General features: G+C 40.1%; 1 protein-coding gene across 2 annotated transcripts in view; it reads left to right on the top strand.

The window, feature by feature from the left end:
- The first annotated feature begins 2,286 nt into the window (after positions 1-2,286).
- Positions 2,287-22,556, top strand: part of ST6GALNAC5 (ST6 N-acetylgalactosaminide alpha-2,6-sialyltransferase 5) — a 68,603-nt gene continuing 48,333 nt past the window's right edge. For both annotated transcript variants that reach the window (XM_053950923.1, XM_053950924.1), the window contains exons 1-2: positions 2,287-2,466; positions 3,095-3,319. In XM_053950923.1, the coding sequence (XP_053806898.1) occupies positions 2,401-2,466; positions 3,095-3,319 (291 nt within the window). In that variant the 5' untranslated portion in view covers positions 2,287-2,400. The remainder of the gene's footprint in view (positions 2,467-3,094; positions 3,320-22,556) is intronic.

The raw sequence follows: 22,556 nt of genomic DNA on the forward strand, positions 1-22,556 counted from the left end.
CAGACCATTCCATGCAGATGAAAAGCTCTCCTCAGTCAGATTTGGTTCAAAAGCCCTACTACCACTCTGCCACTTTTTCTTTTTTTTGGGCTAGGGAAAACAGCTGTTTATGTTTTAATCTGTCTTTACCCCCAGCTCTGAGGAGGAATAGAAATATGGATCGTTCATTATCCCTTGCACATAGAAAATAAATTGGTTGAAGCAGAAAGTCAAATGGACTTTAAGAAGTTTTCTGTATTGACTCATTTCCAAGTTGATTAAATGCTCTTAAGTGCAGCCTATGCTCTTCTTGCAAATAGAGCTATTGGGTATACAGATTCATATCTACATGTATGCAGATTCCAATAGTGTTAAAAACCCCAAACCTCCAGATAGCTAGAACTATTAGTTCATAGGAATTTAAAATTAAATTAAATAGCTGGGCTGTTTTCCAGATGGTTTTTAAAGTTCCTGTGCTTAGACAAAAACCTCCGTAGGATTTACATTACACTACTGTATTTGTTTCAGTGAGCATTTGACTGCCAAGAATACGGTCTATGACCAAAATGGCAATCTAATTAAATATTTGACAAGCAGAAAGCTGGACATTATTCAAGTCAAGCATTAAATTAGAAAATTTAGTTTGTCTCCTTTATCAGTAGATTTTTAAATCAGCCTATTCTACCAAAACCCATAAGTTTAATGAATTTGGTCAGACATACTGTGTAACAGATGTCTAACATACAGCCAGGAGCCTAAATCATAAAAATGATGCTTCACTTTGGCACGGCAAAATATATATGAAAGACTCAGAAAGGTCAGTCACCAGCAACCTGCTTGCTGGTAGTTGAGAAACAGCACTGTAAAATGCATGAGCTGCCTTCTGTAGTCTCTTATAAGAAGCCTTGGAGAGCCAGAGATAATTTGCTTTCAATGATTCATCAAGTTGGCCCTTTGTTTCACTAATTTGAGTGTCAAGTGCAACCACATAATAAAGAATTACCAAGACCTGATAAGATTCTTCTTACATTGCTCTGTTTGTCTGAACAACTGGTTTCTGTTGGTTTCTGTTGAAACCAACCTTACAAACTGCATAAACAGCAAGTGTGTGTGTAACTGGCGTATTCTGTGGAATGATAAAGCGTGTTTACTGCGTTATCTGGTGGTAGTGAACCACACCTTCATGTTTCTTTTCCCTTTCTTAAAAGGCACTAATTGCAGCATGCCGTGCCCATGCTAGAGATGGCATTTGTTTCACTGTTAGTCCTCCAATGAATTAACAAAGATAAAAAATTGATTTCAATGATAATTCCAGCCTTGAGAAACGTGCTATTGTGACCATGGTTGAGTTACCCTGCTGATAGTTTTCTCCCTAATGTATTTTTTTAATACTACATAGCTGTAGGTTAGATGTGAAGCCATATATTAGAGCTACTATTTCGATGAGTAGTTTCAAGTGAAATAACTTCGTGATTAGGGGATACATTTTTTCTAATGTTGTCAGTCTAATAACTTCGTAAGAGATCAACCCTAAATATGGCTTGTGTAGAAGGGGCACATTTATAAATGTGGAATTCCCACAGCAAAAGGTATATGTAATCTGAGGTCTGATAAAGTTTTCACAACTCAGTTGTACACTATTAACACAAAGAAAGAATAAAAAACTTTAGAAGGCTGCTTGTGAGAGTGGGAAAATGTCCGCCTTCAGAAACCAGAGAGATGGCAAGGGGAGCAAGTCTGTGAGATTTGATTTATAAGACGAAGAAAGCTTCTGTCAAAAGGGTTTGAAACCGGTTGTTAGAGCTTAGGCAAGATTGTGCGAGGGGGCATTGTCAGCGCCGCACAAGGAGTTGAGGGCGTCGAGTTTTTTACTAACGTGAATTTAAAGTATTGCCTGATCGCTGCCAGCTCCAGGAAACCCAAGTAGCGGTGGGAGAACGAGAAATTTTCCGCTAGGGAAAAATACAAAAAATGTAACGTGAAGGTCGTGCCCTGATACCACAAGCAGGACAGAGGCCTGGGCAGAGAGAGGGAGGGAGGGAGGGAGGGAGGGAGAGAGGGAGAGAGGGAGGGAGAGAGGGAGGGAAGGAGCTCTTGCTCCTGCTCCTGCTCACTCGGGGCCGGAGAGGCGCCGCCCGCCCGGTGCCCGCCCGGTGCCCGCGGCGATCCCGCCGCTGCCGCCCCCCCGCGCCGCGGGCTCGCCGGCGGAGCAGCGCCCGAGCGGGAGGCAGAAGTTAACTTCCACCTGCCCTGAAGAAGCCGCTGCGCCGGCAGCAGGAGGCGGAGGCGGAGGCGGAGGCAGGCGGGGCAGCCGAGGACCCGGCTCTGGCAGGCTCCGAGGGTCCGGCCGAGTGTAATTCCCCCCTAATCCCCGCCACGGCGGCGCTTCCCTGGCCGAGCCATGTCTGCGGCTTCCCCGCCATGCCGAGCCTAGCGGGGAGCGGGAGGACTGGCGGCCGGGAGGCGCACAAAATGAAGACCCTGATGGTAAGTGCATTGTTGGCACGGCTCATCCCGGCTCCGGCGGCGGGGAGGAGAGCAGGGGAGCGGCGCGGAGCGGAGCTGCCCCGGGCACCCTGCACACGCTCCAGCCTTCACCGGGCTCCATCCCCGCGGCTCTCCGGGATCGCGCGAAGGCGACCAAACCTTGGTGGCGGCGGCCAAGAACTTTCCGCCTGCTTTCTTTTATTCGTGTTGCTCGTGGTTTGGGGGTTTTGTGTGTGTGTGCGTTTTGAGGAGCGTACAGAAAACCGATCTGCTTAAAGGACGAGGCTGGAGGTATCTGGGCGGGGGGAAGCGCTACGGTCCCCAACACTCGTTCAAATGCACGAATGAGATGCCCAAAGGGGGACGGCGGCACGGGAATGAGAGGCGCCGGGTAGCCCGGCGCACGGAGGGGAGAAGAAGCGAGGAAGCAGAGCTGGGGGAGAAGGAGGGAGGCACGGGAGCGGGATGGCGAGGGGGCAGGAGGAGCACGGAGGGGCTTCTCCAGTTCTCTCCTCGCACTTCTGCCGGGTGTCTGGCGGGTGAAACTTGCGGGTGCGCCGGCGGGGAAGCGGCGGGGCCCCGCGGCGGGGGGAGCCCGCTGAGCCGGCTCTCTCTCTGCCCCCCGCAGCGCCACGGGCTGGCCGTCTGCCTGGCGCTCACCACCATGTGCACCAGCTTGTTGCTCATGTACGGCGGCATCGGCATCGGCGGGGGCCACCCGGAGCCGCGGCGGCGGCAGCAGCAGCAGGTGGCGGCGGTGCCCAGCCGCCCGCCGGAACGCGGCCAGCGCCACCCGGCTCTGCCCGTCGGGGCCGGCCTCTTGGAGGGCTACATCAGCGTCCTGGAGCACAAGGTGAGCCGCCCCTCCCTCCCGGGACCCCGCGCTGCCCCGGCCTCCCTCGGAGGGCACCGACCCCGAACCTGCCGAGCTCTCCCTCCTGCCCCCGTGCGATGCTCGGTTCCCCTCGGCGCGCTCGGCGTACCCTGCCTGCCTCGCTCTCGGGGTTGGCTTAAGCGGCCTCCGGGTGCCGTCGCGCCCGGCCCAAGAGCAGGAATTACTGGGGTCAGGAGCCGGGCTCCAGCCCGCGGTTGGGTATTAGTGCAGTCCTGCTTCTCCTCCCTTGCACAGTAGAAAGGGGGATGCCGGGGGTAGGGTGAAGCGTTTCTAATGTTGTATGCTGTAGGTGCAGTACAAATGTATGTTTATGATGATATTAGTAAGGGTTAAAGAATGAGGTTTATTTACTGGAGGGCAAAGTCAATAGGTAGGTGTTTATTCTTAGCTCATTTTGTCATAGGAAAAAAAAAAAGTTTCTTGAACAAATGACCTTTTCATCCTCCTTCTGGGAAGCAGAAGTTGTCACCCATAGTTTTCATTCTAGAAATTTGGGGCACTTCTTTAATGGTGAACAAAATGATGTCCCTCCCCTTGACAGAGGAATTACCAGGCTGTAATGTAATACTTGTTTACCAGAGATAGGCAGACTAAGCTTTGATGGCTCACAGGACAGATGTAGTGACATAAAGTGAGCGAGGTGGCACATCCATGCCAAAGAGATACTCAAGCTTCAGTAGTTTTCTTAGAAGGCAGATTCCTCTGCTTTTTGTTTGGTGTTTGCTTTTGTTTGGTGTTTGCTTTCACCTGGAAATTTCAAGGTCTTCCTCTTCCAAAACCCTAGATATTGTTTAGTGCACACACATCTTGCAGTAAAAATTTACTTTAAAAAATAAGCAAGAGAAATGAGGATTCACAACTTTCTTATGTTTTCACATCCAAGCTGACAACCTTCTGAAAGAGACATTGCCAGACAAGTTACTGGGCTCAGTTTAGAGGTACTGTGTGAAGACTAGTGACTTTGATATACAGAGATTTTTATTGTTCCTTCTGGCATAACTTTCTATGCAAGAGTTATCTGTGGGGCTCTTAGCACAGAAAAATAGCACATGATGGTGCCTTGTAGGCTTTATTTGCTTTCTTACATGGTTCTCCTGGAAATTCTCAGATGTAATGTCTATAGAAAAAGCAAGTTTGGCCATGGGCTTCCTACTGTCTGATGTGTACTCTTGTAATTCTTTTGTTCTTCTTGAACATAACTGTAGTGATAGGTGTAGATATGCACATGGTTTTTATATCCAGAAGTAATTGAAAAGTCATCTGTGGGCTTCTTGGGATGCATGTGTGAGTAGCCTTCAGATTCTGATAATACCTCACATTGGTTTCTCCAGACTTACAAACGCCCCCCATTAAGAGGCCATACTTAAAATCACTGTTTTATTATTTTCCAGGGTAATTTTAATGCTTCCTTGTGTTTTGGAGAAAGATGATCCTTTGTTTTTTTAAATATATTGTAATATGGCCCAAACCCCATAGATACTCTGTTTCTGAATTTCATTTCACCCAGTTCATGCCTCACAGTAATAATCTCCTCAAGGTTTAATAACTTTTCCACCTAACTTCTGCGGGTCAGAAAGAACATTGTGCTATCCCTGCTGTGTTCCCTGCTTGCTTTGTCTGAATTTAACGCACACGAGATGATGCAGAGAGCTGTGCCACTGTGGTATACAGAGCAGTGAGGACACTGCATTACCATAAGGAGACTAGGGAGAAAGGGGCTTTGTTTCTTAATAATGTATTTATTTTTGTAATTTAATTTGGTAGTCCATGTATTTGTCATGGGTTTACAATTCCAGAATACATAGATTTCACCCATAATAAAAAATGGAGAATGCAAAAAATCATAGAAATTTGTGGTTTGGAAAAAGAAGGATGCAGGATTGGTGATGGCAAGAGAATAGGGAGAGAGCAAGAACTGAGGAATGGTGAGACATGTGGTTTGGGTGGGACATGGGAAACTGCAGAGAAGACAGCTTGAATAGCAAGTGAAATGGAGGAACTGGGGAAGTTTTAAGGAATGCAAAGAGATCTGCAGGAAGAGAGAGAGGTAAAATTCTGTAGCTGTGAAAAGGACATGATATTTGAAGAGATGGGGAGGTCTGGAAGGAGATGAGAAGTATCTGTTGTTTGAGGGCAACAGGCTTGCAAAGGTGAGGCAGGAATGAGTTCAGCAGTGGTACATGTTCTTTTGATAGCACAGAGGTGATGGTGTGAAATGACAATGAATGGTAGATTTTTCACAGTATGGCTTCCTTAATTTCCCATATAGAATCTTGGAATTATCTGTTAGGTTGAATGACCATTATACAAAAATCATCCTTGGTATGTGTTCATGCATGAATGACAGGTAACAGTAGACTGAATCTCTGGATCATTCTTGTGCTTGTTTTTGGATCCCATAATTTGCTTTAACAGGAAAATCTCCTTTCATGTTCATGGTGTTGTACCCATTCTGTGCATTTAATGAGATGTATGCACATATATGTAGAAGCTGTATGCCAGGTGCTGAAGTTAGTAATCCATAATCACAATGCGAGTATTGACACATGAGCTGTGTAAGTATGTGGTAGGAAAGATGTTTCTCTTCAGGGACAAAATTTAACAATTGTCCTCATTGTGAAATATCATGTATTACAAATATCTGTCACTACTAGCAGTACAGCTCATTTAGTAGTGCCGGATGATCATGTTTGGAGACTACTTGCCAGAATATCTGGGCACTTAGTACTAAGTAACAATGATTTTGAAATATAGCCTGCAATATTATAATTACCAATTATTTTTCTCCTTTTATTTTATATTCAGTAAGAATTGTAGTTCTTCATCCATACTGTCAAGATAAGCAGGCAGTCTCTGAGAATACAGTAAAACATGTCTTTTTTTTTACTAGGTTGAAGAGGTTTTTTTGCAGGAGTTTCTAGTCTTTGCCTTCATAGTTTCTGCAAGCCCATTTTTGCATGAGTCAAGCATCAGAGATCAGAACCCCTGTACTTAGCTTTAGTAGCCTTTCATGGTTTAGCACTGCATACTTAATTTTTGTTGAGCTGAATTCTTGGAACAAAAAAAAACCCAGAAATGCTGTGGATTCAGAGATGCAAGTGGATTCTTGTCATTTCACCTCTGCATGTCCCAGAGTAACATCAGTTAACAGACATTGTTGATGGATGTTTGAAATTAATAAATAGTATCTCTTTTTGTTCCAAATAGCCAGATGTTTTATCCTAAAAAAATCTCACATTTTGAACAGAAAATATGGTTTGCTGATAGTTGTTATTGAGAGATCAAGGGCCGAAACAAAGGGAAGTAGTGGTGGCTTCTACTTCAAGGAGCTGTTGGTTCCTACAGAGGCACTTTGAGTGTAGCACTGCTTAGCTACTGCATCTGCTCTGCAGTTAGAAAAGACAAGAGTCCTACACTGTCAAAGTGACATCTTTCATGAATTCTGTGGGTGTCATCCTGAAATTAAAGAGGTTTTGTCACTGGCATTGAGGGAAGCAGAATTATGCTCTTCTGTGGGAGGCATGGGGATAAGCCTTTCTGTTGATTTATCATAGTGCTAGCAAGAAATTACAATGCTAATATTTTTAAAGCGATTACTGCATACAAATAAGAGAATGTTAATGAAAGTAGGAAACCTAGCACTATTCCAGAACTTGCAAGAAATAAATATTTAACCATTATATTACGATTCTGAAATGAATGTGAGAACATGTCTCTGGATAGTTAAAAGGCTTTTTACCCAGTATTGACTCAATAGTTGGTGCTGCAAATAAAATATGAGTTTGTCACGTATGTAATTGAATAATATTTCAAGACATCAAGGATTTTGTTTCTTAGAAAATAAAAAAAATTAAAATCAATCCTGCAGTCAAAATGTATGATTTATTATAAACACTTTCAAATACCTTAAAAGCAAATTGAGATCAACTTGATAATTTAAGTGATCACAATGATTTCTTAATTTATGATAATGTGAATTATCATATGCAAAGAAATCTTGATGATCCCTCTAAATTAATGCAGATCAGAGAATAGTGTAGTTAATGAAGTGTTTGAGGAAGAGTCATTCTGCAAATAGTGCTGCTATAGCTCCTTAATTTCTGAGTTGCAAAAAGTTGGTCTTGGGTGAAACTATTTTTTTGGGGATAGTGCACTTTGTGCACTTAAAATCAGGTTGGAATCTTGCCATGTTTTATATTATTTTTAGTAATTATTAAGTCAAATGAGTGTGGAATTTTAATTTTTACCTCACTAAACCATTGACAGTTTGGGGCTGGTTAGATTTGGGGGCCTTCACTAAACGAGCCTTCATAATGAAACATAGAGATGATAAAGAATCAAATTCTTTTGAAGGTTTTAGTGTTTTTTTAAATGAATTTATCACAGAATCATAATGTATCTTGCAGCAAAACAGCTTGTCTTGCCTGAGGTGGGTTCAAGCCTAAAGTTAAGTAAACCACGTACCATGATTTCATTACACATTCCTATTTGCCCCTGAAATTCTCACCTGCAGAGGAAGGAACACAAACTTTATTATACAATTAAGGATTTGATGGAGCTTTTATTATGTGAGAGATCCACAAGGGGGAGACTTTATTCTAGAATAACCTTGTTGGGGACACTTCCCCGTGTCAGAGACCTAGGCAAGGTGGGAGGCCAAAACGCCCTTTGCTCAGTGCTCTCTTGGCTTCCTGGCTTTTTGTATTTTTAGGTACCATAGCTATCTACCTCTGATAAGCTGTAGGTTTATGTAAATCCTTATAAAGTTGCCATCTTAAAAACAAAACAAAACAAAACAAAACCCTGACAGTCAGGGAATGTAACTGAATATCCACAGACAGGGAGCAGAGACAATTGTTTTTCCAGATTTACACAGCTTTTAAATAATGACTGTCCTATGCTTTACAATTTCTTACTTTTGAGCTACTGCAGTAGTGTGCTTTTTCAGGCTTACATTAATTTTGGTGATCCTTGTCTAAAATTTTTTGTAGTTTCTGTGTGTACTAGCTGCTCACACAGGGCAATACAGAGCCCACAGCAATGACAGCAAATTATGGTATTTTCCCATTTTCCAGGTTGCTTGGCATCTCTGCAAGGCACCAGTAGTTCTAGCATAGCACTGCTTCTACTTAGAATATCTTGAAATATTTTCAAATATTTACATGTAGGTATCAGGTGCTGTGCAGTTTATACATTTATTTTATGAAAAAGGCTGTGTTCTGTAGTTGGACACATCTTTTGTAGAATTCTGACTTCAGTGTGTGCTTGAGAGAGAAATGTTAGCTAGGATAATAAGCAAGTCATATTTTACAGTTAACACTATTGCCTAATTCTTTCTAAAACAAGTGCTGTTAAAGATGAAATCTAAATAGCAGGGGTAGTGAGTCCAGGCAGAGGTCAGCATCTGTTGCTTAAAAAATCATCTCAAAAGAGCACAGGTACTATTCAATATTGAAATGTCCCTGAAAACGAAAAGATGCTTGGTATGCATCTAGTGCATGATGTTGTAAATGTTCATTAATGTAGTGTGATGGATAAAAACCTACCCAAGCACAAACTAGCCATGTTCTGATCATTTCCTGGTGATTGGGAAGACAAAGGAGAGACAATCATTGTTGTAATACTGAAAATAAGAGAAGGTTTTGGAGTTTATACCGGGTGAAGATCTTGCCCTATGTAATTTGTGACATTATGTGATATAGCCTTATTCTTTCATAGAAACTGAAGCAAAAAGATTATTTCAGAGACTGTTTCACAAGATATTGATGGTTTATTTCAGTAAAAACATAAATAGTAGGTAGTCAAGTTTGACAGTTGATGCAGAATTGTGTTTTAATTTTCTCACATTTTAGAAAAGTCACATCTCACTGAAATACATTATACCATATATTGCTCATGATATATTATCTTATTTTTGCAACTGACCAAGGAAGAGTGTTTGTTTGGTGAATTTTTTGGGTTTTTTTTTCTTTTTTTCTTTTTTTCTTTTGTTTGTTTGTTTGTTTGTTTGTTTGTTTGTAGAATAAAAACTGGAGAAGCATGAAGATGTTCATTTTTGCACTTCTTTTTTTTTTACTGATTCTGGATTAGATGAATTTTTCACAAATTATCCTGATTTGTGAAAGGTGAAGAATGAGTAAATGCTCTCTTTTTGGTTTTATGAATATCATACACATAATATTTTAATATGTGGGTGCTGTCTGTTTCCCTCATCTACTTACCTGTCTTCTTTTGTGAACATGCAAAATTCTTAATTCAATGGATTTGCAAAATACTTTCAGGCAGGGAATTGGTGATACTTTGTCTACTGGTGAAATTTGTTCAGCTCTCATGCAAAACCCTGCAATTTTTTTTCTCTTCACTTTCAGCATTAATTTCAATGACCACATTTGTATTTTTAGTATGTGTTGATATATATTATATTTGATAACCATTTAAAGTTGCTATATTGTGCACTTCTTTTTCACATGATCTTTCACTGTGAGCATTCTAGGCTATTTTCATCTTCCTGCGAAGACAAAGCATTCTTTTGAAGGTTCTTAATCCTTGGTGGAAGCAAGTCTGAACTAAATGAGATTTTCAATGACAGGAAATGTAATTTTTGCTCACAGCTGATGGATATCTCTCAATAGAGTTCCTTAAATTCTCCCTTTCTGCTTGTCCTGGGGCATAAGTGGATATTGAGTGTCATCCTAACTATGTGATATCCTCAAAGCAGTAGATTGCAGGTAGTTTCCTTTTCCCAGTGACCTTCCTTACGACTGTAACCTGTATTGCTCAGTAACGCGCTGTGTGCACGTCCTTGATGCTGAGGTGGCACTGATACCCAGAACTCAGTGCATTAATTGAACTTCTAATTAGGGCAATTATGATTAAATCAGCAGTCATTTGGTGCTGATATAAGCAGATGTGACAGCACAAAAGCTACTTTGAAGGTGAGGTGAAGCATCATGGTATTTAACCTCACTCTGTTTTACCTCATCCCTACACAATCTCCATTAGTCATCACTCTTTCCCTAAGAGTTAAAACCTGATGTGCTAAGACCAGGTTACTAAAGTTTGCTGTCAGCTGGAAAAGCAAGTATTTTCAGTTCAAAAACTGCTGTTAATTGTTCTCTATTGTCAATCCAAAAATAGACAAATGCAGTTAAAAATAGGAGTCACAGAGGCAGAGAGGGAACCAGTCAAGGCTGAAACTTCTGCCTTCAGAGTGTCTGTTTGCAACAGAAGTGCAAGATATAGACAGGGAAGTGGAGCTCTGAGGTGTCCCTTGATAGTCCATATGAAAGACAGAGCTGGGCACTGAGAACACCTGCACATTGCTATAGAGAAACCAGCACATTCGAACTGAGGTTGGGCATATCTGGTAACACTTTGTGTCTGGGCTGTGTTCAGAGTGACACAGGAAGGAAGAGAGCACAGTGTGTTTATTACATGCAATAGTGAATACTGAATCCTTACTAAAAGCTTGTGAGAGAACTTCAGAATAAGATTGGGCTATTTTAAAACACAGAGAGGGAAAACAGATACATTTAATAGATCAGTAGAGTATTTTTTCACAACGACAGTGTAGTACAAAGTGTTTGTTGTCCAAGATAAGGGAACAGTAATGGGTTTATATGGTATACAGGCAGCACAGATCAGGTTTTCTTAATTCAGATTTAATAATATGGACTGCTGTAAGTAACACAGAACAAGAATATATAAATGTGTTTCTTGTTGAATACAAGATGTTAGGAATTCATGGCAGCTGTAAAAAATTTCCATTACCGAATGGATAGCTTAGTTAGAAATAACCTGGAAGAGGAAAATGTTTCTCAGTAAGCATTCAGTATATTTGGAATATGCATTTTTGTTTAGCAAATAATATATTTTGAATTTAGTGTGTTATTAGCGTCCTCAGGTATTGGCATGATGTTAATATTGCAGAAGAAAAATACTCTGTAAATTTTGTACTGTTAAAATATATCTTGCCCACAGCTATAGCAGGTCATAAAAGTAGATATAATAACAGCAGAGTGTCAGTCTAAGAGCTAGCTCTAAAGAAAAGAAAAATTCCACAGTGCAAATTTGTGCAAATGTGCATCTGTACCAAGCCTTGTGCACAGGAAAGTTAAAGGAACTCGTGTTTAAGAAATGGCTGGCTGAGACAGGGTTCTAGAGACCGCATTCACCACCATGTATGGCCTGCTTACCAGTTTGCCTGCATGAAGTTAAAACCTTTTCTCCCAGTTTGAGATACCAGGCTGTGTTTTGCAGGCAGTGACATGAGTTACAGCCAGGCTCATTCTCTTCTGAACTTTCTTGCTTGCATTACTGTTCCCTGTGGATAGACACTTTTGTTCCATTTCAATGAACTTTACGCTTGTGGCTTGTACAAAACAGCACATAACTACAGAATCCTAGAACCCTGCTGTGGTTTGGCTTGGAAGGGACCTTAAAGATTATTTTATTTAACTCCTCACCCTGCAATGGGCAGGGACACTTCCCACTAGACCAGGTTGTTCCAAGCCTTGGAGCACCTGGCCTTGAACACTTCCAGGGATGGGGTAACCACAGCTTCTCTGGGCAGCCTGTGCCAGGGCCTCACCATGCTCATAGTGAAGAATTTTCTTCTAGTATCCAGTCAACACCCATTCTCTTTCAGTTCAAAGCCATTCCCTCTTGTCCTAGGATACGTTTTCTGCTTCAGCTCTTCTGTATTTCATGTGTAGTACACCCCAAAGTTAATAAAGTGAGGGGTGTAATAATCTAAGAGTATATTTTAAACAACCACAGTTGACACAGCAGACAGGAAGGTAGCACGTGGCTGTGGGCTGATGAAATGCTGCAGGGATTCCAAGGCTGGCAGAGGCTGGGTCAGTAAGTCTGCCTGGTGTAGTTTGAGACAACCTTGTTAGTTTGAAACCAGAATAGTCACGCTGTATCCAAGCAAGTAAATCCTGGTCTTTGGAAGCCTCATTTCTCCTGGAGCTGGGCTGGCTCTGCACTGCGCTTTCTGTAGCATTTGGAGGCCAAGGCTTTTGGAGTGCCTGGGGAATAGTGGTAAAGACAAGCCAACAACACATCTGGACAGTTCTCAAGTGCAGTGCCAAGGACTGAAATTGCATTTGGTATTCTAGCCATTCTTTAACTTTAGCCATCCAAATTACGTACACCTTGTATTTGAAGAGACTGAACCATTGGCCACAGCAGACGTGTTCAGAAAATGTGGTTTCTGGGACTTGTCCATGGTCCTTATGAGAAAGCTTTTGGCCAAATACATGAAGCAGTGCTTTCCCAGCTTTATCCCCAGTCTTAGTGCAGAGCTCAGAGGCTCACAGGGAGTATGTGCTGTTGTACAACCTGTGCTATCCCTTCCTTGCTTTCCTGCAGCTTTCAGTGTGGCCTCTTTGGGTCAGTCCTTCTGACACTTGGCCTCATTTCATCCATGGAGATTAAAATAATGTCACATGTGCTCCTAAATTTGATTGCTCTCCATTTTAGTCCTAATGCTACTGTAAAAGGGTTAGTTTTACACATCTCAGTGTATTGGTTGACTCTAAAATAGAAACATAAAACCTCAAAATACAGCCAGTGTTCTGAATGCAGCTGCTCAAGCAATGCAGAGTTAGCACTGCCTGTCCTTGCTCAGCTCATCTGCCTGTGCTGGGATAATTGCAGGTGAACTCCTGTAAAAAAAAAAAAAAAAAAATTCATGTTTTATTTAGGTAATTTCTTTTTTAGAGTTTATATTCCATAAAATGGTCATTGTTGATATTATTGATAACTATCTCAAACACATTTTACATAAAATTGCCTATAACGAAGTCACTGCTATTTCCATTTGTTCACCTACTTACTATTCTCTTTGTAGCACCACTCCAGATTTCTTTCTGTTTTTAATAGTGATTCATGAGCCTTAGGAAGAATGAGACACTTTGTTATAATATTGCTCACATTATCCATGAGAAGTTCCTTGGCCATGAATGGGACTGTACATAATACCCAGCCCTTCAGTGAGGGTTTTCCCAGTGCCAGCTGACATGATGTCTAAGCATATGTCAGGATGGGATTTTGCCAGCAGACAGGAGCACACTCTGCCCTCCCTTTGAGCTGGTTGGGGATGCACAGGCTCTGCTCTGGCAGCAGAGCCACTGCAGTTTGCCTGTTGCTAAGCCAGAACTAATAAGCTTGACTGAAAGGCAGGGTTTATTGTCCTGGGCTCAGCATATGTGGTGTGGCTATGGAGCTTTCACGTGGAGCTTCTGTGAGTGCTGCAGTCGACTCCTGGCCAGCGCTGCTCTGTGGTTGGCTCTGTGCAGCATGGTCAGTATTTGCCTGCATCTCCCAGAAAAAAAACTGCTGGTCCATGTCCTAATGGCTTCCTAACTCTGCTCCAGAGGAGCATTTTCAGCCTCTGCCAGGAATTTTTTGCCTTACATGACTGGAGAATATAACTTAGAGTACTTCTGTCACTTAAATTTTGGCCATTAGTTTGTCACATGTTTAGTACACTTAACAAAAAAAAAAAAAAAAAAAAAAGACTGTTTTTCACAGGTTTCTTTCTTGTACTGCAGCTTAATATGATGGATGATGTTGTGGATCAGGTTTTCAAAGTTTGAAATGAGACACTAAATTTGCTTCACAGAGCATGATTTAGTCATTTGAGTCATGACTTACAACAAAATCAGCTGTTTTCAATGGGCAGATACTTGCTTAAGAAAAGATTTTAATTTCTTTGTTTTACAAAATCATGTTTGAGCATGAAGCTATGTGGTTTTTTTGCTTGTAACCTGGCTATTTCTCTATGCACAGGTTATTTAATTTGTAATGTTTGTGTTTTCATTTGGCTTTTCTGATAGTGTTACCATTTATATTGCTTTGGAAATATTGACAATTGTATCTTAATTTTGGTCAGTGAAGAATTGTTGCTGATAGGATATTTAGTAATGTCTTCACTAACAAGAGACTGGTTTGCCTTTGAGCCTTAATGTTACTCTTTCCATGTATAATTATCATATTAATTGACTTAATTTTGATTTAATTTTTATGAATAGCCATAAGCTCTGGTTTTTACAAGTAGAATCAAAACTAGAGCTGTATTTTCCACTTTTGCTGTATCTGCTTTATGTCTCAGTAGCAGTGCAAAGGAGCAATGAACCTAGTTACAGATATGCTGAATATTCTTCCTCGGGGTAGTGTTGATGTGTCCCTGATGGTTTAAGGGTGTAATTGAGGTACTTTGTGCAGCTGGTACATGTGGAGGAGGGATATCAGGGCCAGGAGGGTATCTTTGGTGTTAATGTGTCTGATTTCTTCCAGCACAGTGAACCCTTTTGATCTGTAGCAGTTTATGTAATACAAAACAGCTTTCAGGGTATCTTTAATTACGCCTGTGGACATTTTGGGATGGAAAGTGAAATGAGGCTTTAGAATCACCTTTCAGTCCCAGCTGTGCTGATTTGAAACTGGCACAGCTTGTTACCCACCTGTCAGTGCAGGGATCATGTTCCTGCTCTCATGAGACGCTGGCTGTGCAGCATCCTGGGCCTCAGTAGAAGGTGTGGGTGGCTCTCAGTGCTGCCAGCATGGAGGAGCAAAGTATCCCATACACAGCCACCCAAATACACTGCAACAGCGTGTATCTGCAGCTCCAACTGAGACTGAGACACCTCACAGGACCTGCAGAGCTGTCTTTGAGGTTTCATACTGCTGAGGAGCACAGTGAGGCTGCTGCACTAGGAGCACCTGGAGGCAGAGTGTGTGCTAAACAGAGACTGAGCCACTGTGCTTCTACCAGTGCTCTCAGACAGACACATATAGAATAAACTGATTGATGATATGATGCATCAATTTATTAATATTTCTCAGAAATGGTATTTTTTAATTATGCCACTTTCTAGGTGTATTTTTCAGCATGTTATAAAGATGACATAGCATATTTATAGTGCATAATGTGAAAAAAAATTGTTTTAACATGAAAATGAATGTCCTAACATTTGAAATTTCAGGTATGTTGGTTAATTTTCATGGTCTATAGCAAATAAAAAAAGATTAATTCTTTTTGAAGGTGCAGGAGGTGATCTCATCCATGTCATACTAAGTCCAAGGACCTAACAGTTATTTAAGTTCTCAAAACTTCTTAAAATTGAGTGCATTGCTCACAGCAAGTGGATGAAAACCTTGTGACTGAGGTCAGAGGTAAAACCAGCTATAACAGAGCAGTGTGTGAGCCAGTTTAGCTGAAATTGAGTCCCTCATGATTGTGAATGATGAGGTTGCATCTGCTTGTCTCTTTTTTTTTAATGCTTTTTTGTATACCAGTCCTTGCAAAGCACTGAGACTGAAATTCAAAATGGAAGTAATCTCTAAAAAATAGTTACCCTTGCAAAACAAATAGATCTGTCAAATTATTTTTTGCTTCATATCCCATACTTGACATCAGTAAAACTACTGAAACTTACATTACACTGTGTTTATTAAAGTTGTGCTCCTATGCAGTAATACACATAAGACATCTTATACTGCCTTAAGGATTAAGTTAAGCTCCTTTGTCAAGCCTGTTGGTATGGCAGGACTGTTCATCTTTAACTGTCAGACTGGTTAGATTCCTTCTTTAGGCTGAGGCCATGGCTAAGTGCAAAGAAATTAAAACAAATCAACTCCTAGTATTTATGCTTTCACGTTTTTGCACAGAGCAATAAATAAAACGGGAAGCTGGTTTAGACATACATATTTCTATTTAGCAGCATCACATTTGCTTTATGTTTATGATTGTGAAATATGAAGAGAAAGTTGGCAGTGTTCAAAATATTAAATTCATGAAAGTAAGATATGCACAGGGTGACAGCTCATTGAAAGGAGGACAGAGGATAATTTTGTGAACCTACATTTCCTAGTTAAAAATCCAGAATTATCTACAGTATGTCCATGCTTTATTGTTACATCAGTAATTATTCTTACATTTTCCTTACAAATTACATTAAGTCACAAAAGAAGAAATGTGCTATAATGGCAGGATATTTAGACATGACAACACTTGAAACAAGACTGTATGAAAAATAAGGTGAAGCTGGGAGGCAAAGTTAAATTCATTGTGAAAGATTGACATTAACATTTTAGCCCTAAAAAGGTACAAAACTGGTTGTAAGGAGCCATAATATTGTGCTATAGGCATCAAAGGGTTGTGTTTCACTGTGAATGTTTATACCACTTAATTAGTATTGTTCTTGGTAAAATTTGTGAAGAGGAATTTTTTAATGATTATATGATAATAGCCAACCAGTGCAATTTGTGCAAATATTCATCAATGAAATGATACAGATTGTATGTTGAAGCAGTAGGTAAAATATACTGCAAAGAAACTTTTGAGTGTGATTAGGTGCCTAAATTGTACTTTTCTAATCAGGCTGTATTTTTTTTTTAGTAACAGGAAAAGAAGCCCCCAACAAATACAATTTTTTTACCTACTCCTTTAAGTATAGTTTCAAATGGCTGTTTTTGCATTTTATGGACACATAACCTTCCCATTTTTCTGAAACAAGAGATTCTTTCCCTCAAATCCTTAAATAATAATGCTTTCTGCCTACGTATCACCTTGCTTTGAGGACCTCCAAGTACCATTAGAAGCATTACATGGAGACTCCTGCCATAAAGTACAGGAGTATGAATTCCTTATGACATAGGAGGATAGTGGAACAAAGACATTCAAACCATAGTTTTGATCTTGAGTGTCCGAAGAGAAATTTAATGTATGAGTTTGGGAAGCTCTGGAGTGTTGAAAACTGAGGGGACTCAGCCTTGGAACAGGCACACAAGCAATCACTGTGAGATACCTGATTTTCATTCATGGCTTGGAGGTTAAATTTCAGACCTCATTCTAGGTAGCACTGAAGTTCTTCTATACAGTGGATTGGGAGAGTGATGCACCTAAAGTGGATTTGGGATACCTGCTCTGCTGTGCAGAGCCACCCATCAGAAAAACACTAAAGTGTGCTTCCAGTCCAGCCCTTCTGCTTTTACAGGGCCATGGTGGGGGATGGTTCAGCCCTGGTAACAGGTAACCAAAGAGAACACAAATTGTGGGTTTCAGTTGCAGATCTTGGAAATGGTGTGTAGAGCATTTGAGCTCCTTCTCCAGGAGCTGTTAAAGCACATCTTTTGAGTTGGAGCTCACAACTCTTTGGAGATTTCCAAAGAACTTCCTGATGTGTTTTATGGAGCTGTGTGACTCCTGCACCTTCATTGCAGGCAGTGTTGGATGGCCTGCAAAGTTGCCAGATTTACCTGTCAGACACACAGAAACAGCAGTTCCTTAAATGCAGATTTGGGGGGTGGCTGAACAAGGCTTTTGTAGACCACACTTCAGGTTCTGGTTTTCAGGTCCAGTCAAAGTGTTGTCAGCTATGTCTGACACACTGAGATCTCATTCTAAATTAGCACTCGGGCACTTAAAGTAATGCCTTGATTTTTAGAGCATATTGAGCCACATACACTTGGTGTTACACTTTGCAACAACTCCAGTGGCTTAGGGCAGGTTAACTCTTTAGGCATAAGAGTTGATGTGAACAGCTGGGCTGCACATCACAGTGTTTTGGGCTCTAATAAACTTCAATGGGGCATGTGTACACAGGCACTGAACAGCATTAAATAGGCACCCTGAGGTCCTTAGGGAAACAGTCTATTCATCATCCTGGCACCAACTACTTATTTTACATTAATTTATTATGCCTTGAAATATTTGGTGTGTATTTTTTATGGTACTGTATCATGCATTTGGTATTTATTATATGACATTTTATCAAAAATATATTATGTTTAAAAATAAAACATGTGAATTTCATTGATGGGGAAAAGAATCATGATAACACATTTCAGAGTTCTTTTTGCATATTCAAATAGTCCCATCTTATTTTGGTTTAAAGCAAAAATAAAATCCATTCTTAACTCCAGAAAATGACCAACAAATAGGATAGTTTAAAAGATATTTGAATATAAATGTAGCCAGTAACTGACTGATAGTTTTGGAGTATGAAGCCTGTCACACATTCCTGTGAAACAAGAGTAGTTTGGGAAGAGGGGGAAAGAATCCTGCCATATACCTGTTAAGACAATCTTTGAGCACAAAGGTAGAAGTAGTGTTTAGGCTGCCAGCTGAGTCCTTAACCTCTCCAGGAATGCAGATCCAGATTTTCCTTGGACACTGAGTTGTGGCAGAATCACTTGGGTTGTGACTGTGTCTGATCTAGTAAATTAGAACAGTGGGTCTCTTTAAATTCTGTAGACTTTAAGGTCTTGGTCTTTAGATAGTCCTCAGTTTTCTTTACCTAAAATTTGCAAAGTCTAAAGAACAAGTGTGGAAATTATAAATACAAGAGTGCAGATACAAAAGGTTTCAATTATTTTATGTATAGCAGTAGTGAGATATGAGCAACTGGGTACAGAAATACAGGATTTATGAAGTATGACCTTTGAAAAAAATTGAGGTCTTCTTTCAGGCTTAACATTATGCAGCTAAAGATTAAATGACCTCAGTTTTCTTTGCTTTCTATGGATTGGGAATAAATATTTTTCTCTTCCCTTCCAAAGGGTAAAAATAAAGATAAGACAGTTCTATTCTTCTCATTTAAACTAGGAAGGTTTGAGAAGAGAACTGCAAGCAGTGAATCATGTTATCAAGGATAACAAAACTGCAATAAAAGCAGCTGTGCACCCTTTTCAGAGTGAGGGTGTTCAGACCAGGCCATTCTGATTAGACACTGAGATACACATATTCCACAGTGCTGTAGCTTAGGGTGGATACATGACTCACAAATGGTGAACCCTGGCAAATCATCCATCAAGTGATGTTGAGACTCTGTCAGGCAAAGCAGACTCAAATAACTTTTTTTTTCTTTATTATAATCCATCACTTCTTGTTGTGTATCTCCTAACACTCTTATTTTGACAGACATTCTTGTAACTTTTTTCCCCTTTGTATTTCTTGGGAGAGCAAAAGCACAACGCTGGGTAACTGGGGCCAGACATGCTCTTTGCAGCGCTGGCAAGAGACACACAAGGTCAGGAAATGCTATGAATGAAATATCATCATTCAAAGAACCCAGCCTTGCTTCTGCTAAAACTCTGTGGAATTCTCCCCTGGAAATCAGTGGAAGAAGGATTGCAACCCAATCAATTGTTATTAGCAGAGGCTGCCAGTGCTGCGGGTACAGACTGCAGGATGTTGAGCATCACCTGCTGATCACCTCTCCCATGTTGGTACATAGATATTTTCTGATTCTGCTGTGAGCTGTTGCAGTCTATAGATCAATAAAATTTGAAGACAGGAAGGGCAAGGGTCAGGCCAACTCAGTCAGGTTCGTACAGGTTAGGAAAAGGAGTGTGAGGCTGCAGCCTAAGGAGGCTGAGGGAGCTGAGTTGTTTATTCTGGAGAAAAGGAGGCTCGGTGGACACTACTGCTTCTGAAAGAAGGTTGCAGACAGGTAACAGTTGGTCTCTTCTTCCAGGTAATGCTGAAAGCATTGGAACAAACTGCCTGGGGAAGTGGTGGAGTCACCATCCCTGGAAGTGTTCAAAACACACGTGAATGTGGTGCTCAGGGACATGATTCACAGCTGAGGGTGACAGTGCTGGGTTAATGGCTGGACCCTTACGGGTCTTTTCCAACCTTAACAATTCTGTGGTGAGGGACACTGAATCTTTGCCTTCTCCTTCTCTAAACTAGCACTGAGCTCAAGTCCCAGCAGTTCCCTGTAAGGCCAGGGCTTCTTGCCTTACAAGAAATAAACCACTGAGCCTTCTTCTTGATCTATTTTTGTGAACTGGTGCTGTCTTTCAATTAATAGAACTTTATAATCAGTGAGCTAAAAGGGATAAAATAAAGTGACATCTTTTGCTGCTGGTTAGATGTTAATGTGAGTCCTAAATGCCTTTTAAATATGTTTTTCTAAATCTGAGGAAGTGGAGAAAAGCTCTTGTGTGTATTAAAAAGCCTAGGAAAACAAACAAAATAACATTTGGCTGATGAGATTGAAGGATGTGTCACATGACTTGAAACAGGAGATATGGGTACAGAAACTGTTTATAAGTACAAAACTACAGTGCTTTTGTACACTTTTGTATGCTTTTGGGGGGAGATTTACTATTTTAAATATAAATCCTATTTGTAAATATTACTACATTGTAAATGACTTCGGGTTTTGTCCTGTAGTTGAGACTGAAAGAGAAATTAAAATAGCAAAGTATTTCTGGAACTGGACTGTTTCTCTTGTTCCTTATTGAGAGTTAGAGCAGCTCCATGCCATCCCTATCGGAAATCAGGTGACCCCCGACGGGAAGAAATGATGATGTCTGGCTCCAGATCAGAAGGCTGAAGGATAGCTTTATTAAAACTATACTATGTTACATTTATATACTGTTTAAAGAGATACTATCCTATTCTACATACTTACTTCTTAGGTATCTAAAACTAAGTAACAAACTCTGCTGAGAGTCCGAGACACAGTGAAATCACTTTTGAAGATATGAGCAAGGAAACACCAGATTCAATATTCTCTCATAGATAAAGCTTGTGGAAAGATTCGTCAGTTGTGCCAGTCCAGATTTGTCCTTCAGAATGGTCCATCTTATTATTTGCAGTAAAAGTGAGTGAGTGGATGGAGTGGGATACAGATGGGATTTGTAATTCACCTGTAGTGGAATTGTGATATATGGTGGATTTGGTTTAACAAAAGGAATGGTTTGTGCTTTGAAACCCAGTGATGACAATATAAATCAGCTGTTAGTTACATTGTAGCTGTGTTTACCTCAAGTTAATTTTAAGATACATAAAGTGGAACATAGTGTAACATTTATTGTAAGTCAGAGAAACTCGCTCCTTGGTCTTCTTTCGGTAAAGGTTAAATCCTGCGTTAGAGAACAGTACTTTTAAAAAATCCCAACTGTACTTCATATATCATCTCGGTGTGATTTTTTTTTAAGTACTTTTCCTGTGTGTTATTTTCTCACCTCAGTGCAGTCTGTTGCTGTGCATTCAAATGAAATACACTGTTAAGATATATAATACTTGCAAGCTTCTGCTCTAAAGTCCAGCGAGACACATTTTCTCTTTCACTAGTAGATAGTGATAACGTAAGTCTCTAATCTCATTAGTTTATAAAAAACACCCCATAGCACTTGTGTGCTTTAAAAAAGCAGGAGGTAGAAGAGATATGATTAAGTTTTTAAGAATTGTAAGGAAAATGTTTCTTTTGCAGTAAAAATACCCTTATTTTCATTCAGTATTAATGTTTTGGAAGACAAGGAGGAGGGTCTTTGATTCTGAAGTTAATATACTCATGTCCTGCGTGAAAAAAAAACTTAGTATTTACATTAGTATGTTTGTGACAGAACTACAAAATAGTGTGTTGGTATATTTTACTGTTTATAATTTACCTTTCTGTCAATATTCTTTTTCTTGGTTTTTTATCACCCTGAATGAGACAAGCTAGCAACTTTGGTTTTGTTTATGATTATTCTCAAGTGTGTTTTGTTATTCTTGGCAATTACAGAATCTATCAAGTCTTCATAGACATGTTTATTAAGTAGTGTTATTATTTTATTCAAGCCTTTAAATTTGACCAAATTTCATTTATTTGATATTTTGATATAATTGTCTGAACTTGTGTTAGAAGATTAAGCATATGCTATAGAATCTAAATTCCAGGTTTTGGTAGAAAATTGCTGATGGTTTCAGTGTTTGATTTAGATAAAAAAATTAAGTTTGATAGGGGACAGACAAGAAGAAGTGGTAAGAAAATAGTCACCAGATGAATTCTCCATGTGTTTGTCATTCACCTGAGCAATTTTCTCCTTGTTTGTAGGTCCATCCTGTGCTTCTGGATGTCACAAGTCTCTTATTCCTTTGTGCTATTCTTAAATGTAAATTTCAACTTAAATTTGGTTCTCAAGCTGTTTTGTTGAAAACATGGAAAAAGGCTAATAGGTCAATCATATTTACCTTAATGCAAATTATTTTCAGTAATTGTATTTTCACTCCTAATTGATTCTAATAGGACATAATATAAGTGCTCTAAAATCAATATAAAATACAAAGTACTATTTATGGCATTATGAGTTAAAAAAGAGAAATGGCCATTAATATTCATGTGATTTTTGTATGTATTTTACTAGCTGTGCAATATAATTTATCAGAAATGGTACACTGAATCCCATG

This window comes from Vidua chalybeata, chromosome 9 (genome assembly GCF_026979565.1).
Source record: "Vidua chalybeata isolate OUT-0048 chromosome 9, bVidCha1 merged haplotype, whole genome shotgun sequence".
In the NCBI taxonomy this organism is placed as follows: domain Eukaryota; kingdom Metazoa; phylum Chordata; class Aves; order Passeriformes; family Viduidae; genus Vidua; species Vidua chalybeata.